This window comes from Sinocyclocheilus anshuiensis, unplaced genomic scaffold (assembly GCF_001515605.1).
Source record: "Sinocyclocheilus anshuiensis isolate Anshui unplaced genomic scaffold, SAMN03320099.WGS_v1.1 scaffold1491, whole genome shotgun sequence".
NCBI lineage: Eukaryota > Metazoa > Chordata > Actinopteri > Cypriniformes > Cyprinidae > Sinocyclocheilus > Sinocyclocheilus anshuiensis.
In genome coordinates this window covers 629,521-631,886 of record NW_015555706.1, presented here as the reverse complement: position 1 = coordinate 631,886, position 2,366 = coordinate 629,521, and the positions used below count along the sequence as shown (strand labels likewise).

Below are 2,366 nucleotides of genomic sequence, written 5' to 3'. Positions count from 1 at the left end.
TTGTTTGTCATTTCTCCGATCACAAATGCAGACATGGTTTTATGTTTACTCAGCACGATGCAACGCGTAAAAACACAGTATAAGTCATTATAATACGTAATTATGTCCCCACTGGATGCAACAAATGCCTCGTTTATAATGGGTTTTAATGTTTTTGTCTCGTCGCTCCGGCCGGACACGGCATCACAGTATGGTGAGGGGCGTAACATTTCCATCACACACTTGAGGTATTCGACCAATCACAACGCACTGGATAGCTGGCCAATCACAGCACACCTCGCTTTTCAGAACGATGAGCTTTGTAAATATAGACACGTTTCAGAAAGGCGGGGCATAGAGGAGAAACAATAATGTACAGTATGTGGAAAATAATGTGTTTTTTTAATTTTAAACCGCATAAACACATTTCATTACACCAAATACACAAAATAATGTTCTTTTTAGCAACATCATATGACCCCTTTAAACAATACAAACAGAGGCTGGTTTGCTTTCCAGGAACAACAGGAAAGATCATCTGAAGAACAATTGCTTAGCAGCTTGTTTTATTCATTTATTTCTTTTTCAGAAAACGAAGGGAACAGAAGAAGTACAAAGAAAACAAAAAAAGGCCAAAAGGGCAAAAAGTAAAGATATTTAAAAAAAAATAAAAAATACAATAATAATAATAGACTATCAAAATCTGTAGCAAAGGGAATTTTTGGCAGAAAAAAAAGTTTTATTCAAATCACTATTGTTACGACCGTTCTTTTTTTCTTTCTTTCGCTGCATTGTGTTGCTCTGTTTCTCTCTCTCTTGCTTTTCCTCTGTTTGTTCTCTCACAGGTTGCATGAAGATGTGCTGTGCTCAAACTTAGTGCTCTTCTTTGTTCATGTTAAAGCATACACTGGAAAAAACAGAGCGTAGGGTTGTCCTGCCTTTTTTTGTGTCAATCTCCGTTTTTCGTATTTTTATTTTATAATTTGATTAGATTATTGATTAGACACCCTGAAGACATGCTCTTCATGTTTCACTTACCATCTTTAATACACGTAAGAGTTTTGCTTATGTAATCTGTTTGCTTGTTTGCTCCCTGACCAAATTATTTTTTTTCTTTTTTTCTGAATCCACCACCACAACCCTCTCTCTATAATGCCCTTATCGTGCCCTAGACACGGGGCGGAATAACTATATATGAACTAGTGTTATTTTAGTATCATTGAAATATTGGTTTAGTTTTGTTTTTAACATTTTAAATAAAATATCAAATTAGAATTAGGTTTTATTTTAGTACTTTTGTTGTGTATTTTTGTCATTTTTATTACTTTTTTTTTTTTATATGTCTATATATTTTTTTTATTAGTTTTAGATTTTTAGAAAACAAAAATTGTTGCCTTGTCAACTTGTTGAAATAAATTAAGTTTTTATTTATTATATTTTATTTTTTTATTTATTTTATTTTATTTTATAGTTTAATTAATTTCAAGTAACAAATGTTTTTTATGCTGTTTTTTTATATTTTATTTGATTTAACTATAATAACCATTACCAGGTATTCACCAAGAATCAAAATAAAATGAAATCAAAATAAATAAATAAATAACAAAACAGCATATTTACACAAAGAAAGTACTTTTAAATGAAAAAGTAAGAAATAAAACCTAGATTTTCACATTTTCTGAAGAAAATGAATAGTTAAAGGCCTGTTTCACACTAATGTTCAATATAGTTAACGTTTATGTGAACAGGCCTTAAGAGCAAAATGATATGCATTTTCTCCTAGTTTTACCAGGTATAAAGATATTCTGTTAGTGAAATGCTGAAAACTTTCACTTTCTTGTTACTATGCATGTCAGAGAAATTCCTGCTCCTGAAGCTCTATGGGATTCTGCATGAACCTTAAATGCAATGTAAGTCACTTTGAGTAAACGCATCTGCTGATGCATGCGAGACAGCGCACAGACGGCTTTACCTGCACACTGACTTCAGCCGGGTGAGTCTTCATGGCCTGCAGGGCCGCCAGCGCTCCGCCACACTCCATGATGACTTTACAGTTGTTGGGTTTGCGTAGAGCGAGAACACAGAGAGCCGCACATCCCTGCTCACACACCTGAACCCACAGTGCAAACACAGAGGCAAAGACGATGAGAAACCAGCTGTGTTTATGAGGAGACTCAGAGTTTGAGAACGGACTCAGTGATTTAGAGGAACACACACAGAGGAACTTCATTAGTGCAACATGAAACAAATCATTGGATCATTAATTAGGCCAAGTTATTTCATGAAAATAACTGATTAAACATATTTCTCTAAATCAAGAAATTAATACATTTATTTATTAAGGATGCATTAAATTGATCAAAAGTGACAGTAAAGACATTTGTGAC

General features: G+C 33.5%; 1 protein-coding gene across 1 annotated transcript in view; it reads right to left on the bottom strand.

The window, feature by feature from the left end:
- LOC107671809 (armadillo repeat-containing protein 6-like) overlaps positions 1-2,366 on the bottom strand; it is an 8,369-nt gene that overhangs the window by 2,099 nt on the left and 3,904 nt on the right. The window contains exon 6 of the mRNA XM_016464785.1: positions 1,952-2,089. Coding sequence (XP_016320271.1) covers positions 1,952-2,089 — 138 coding nt within the window. The remainder of the gene's footprint in view (positions 1-1,951; positions 2,090-2,366) is intronic.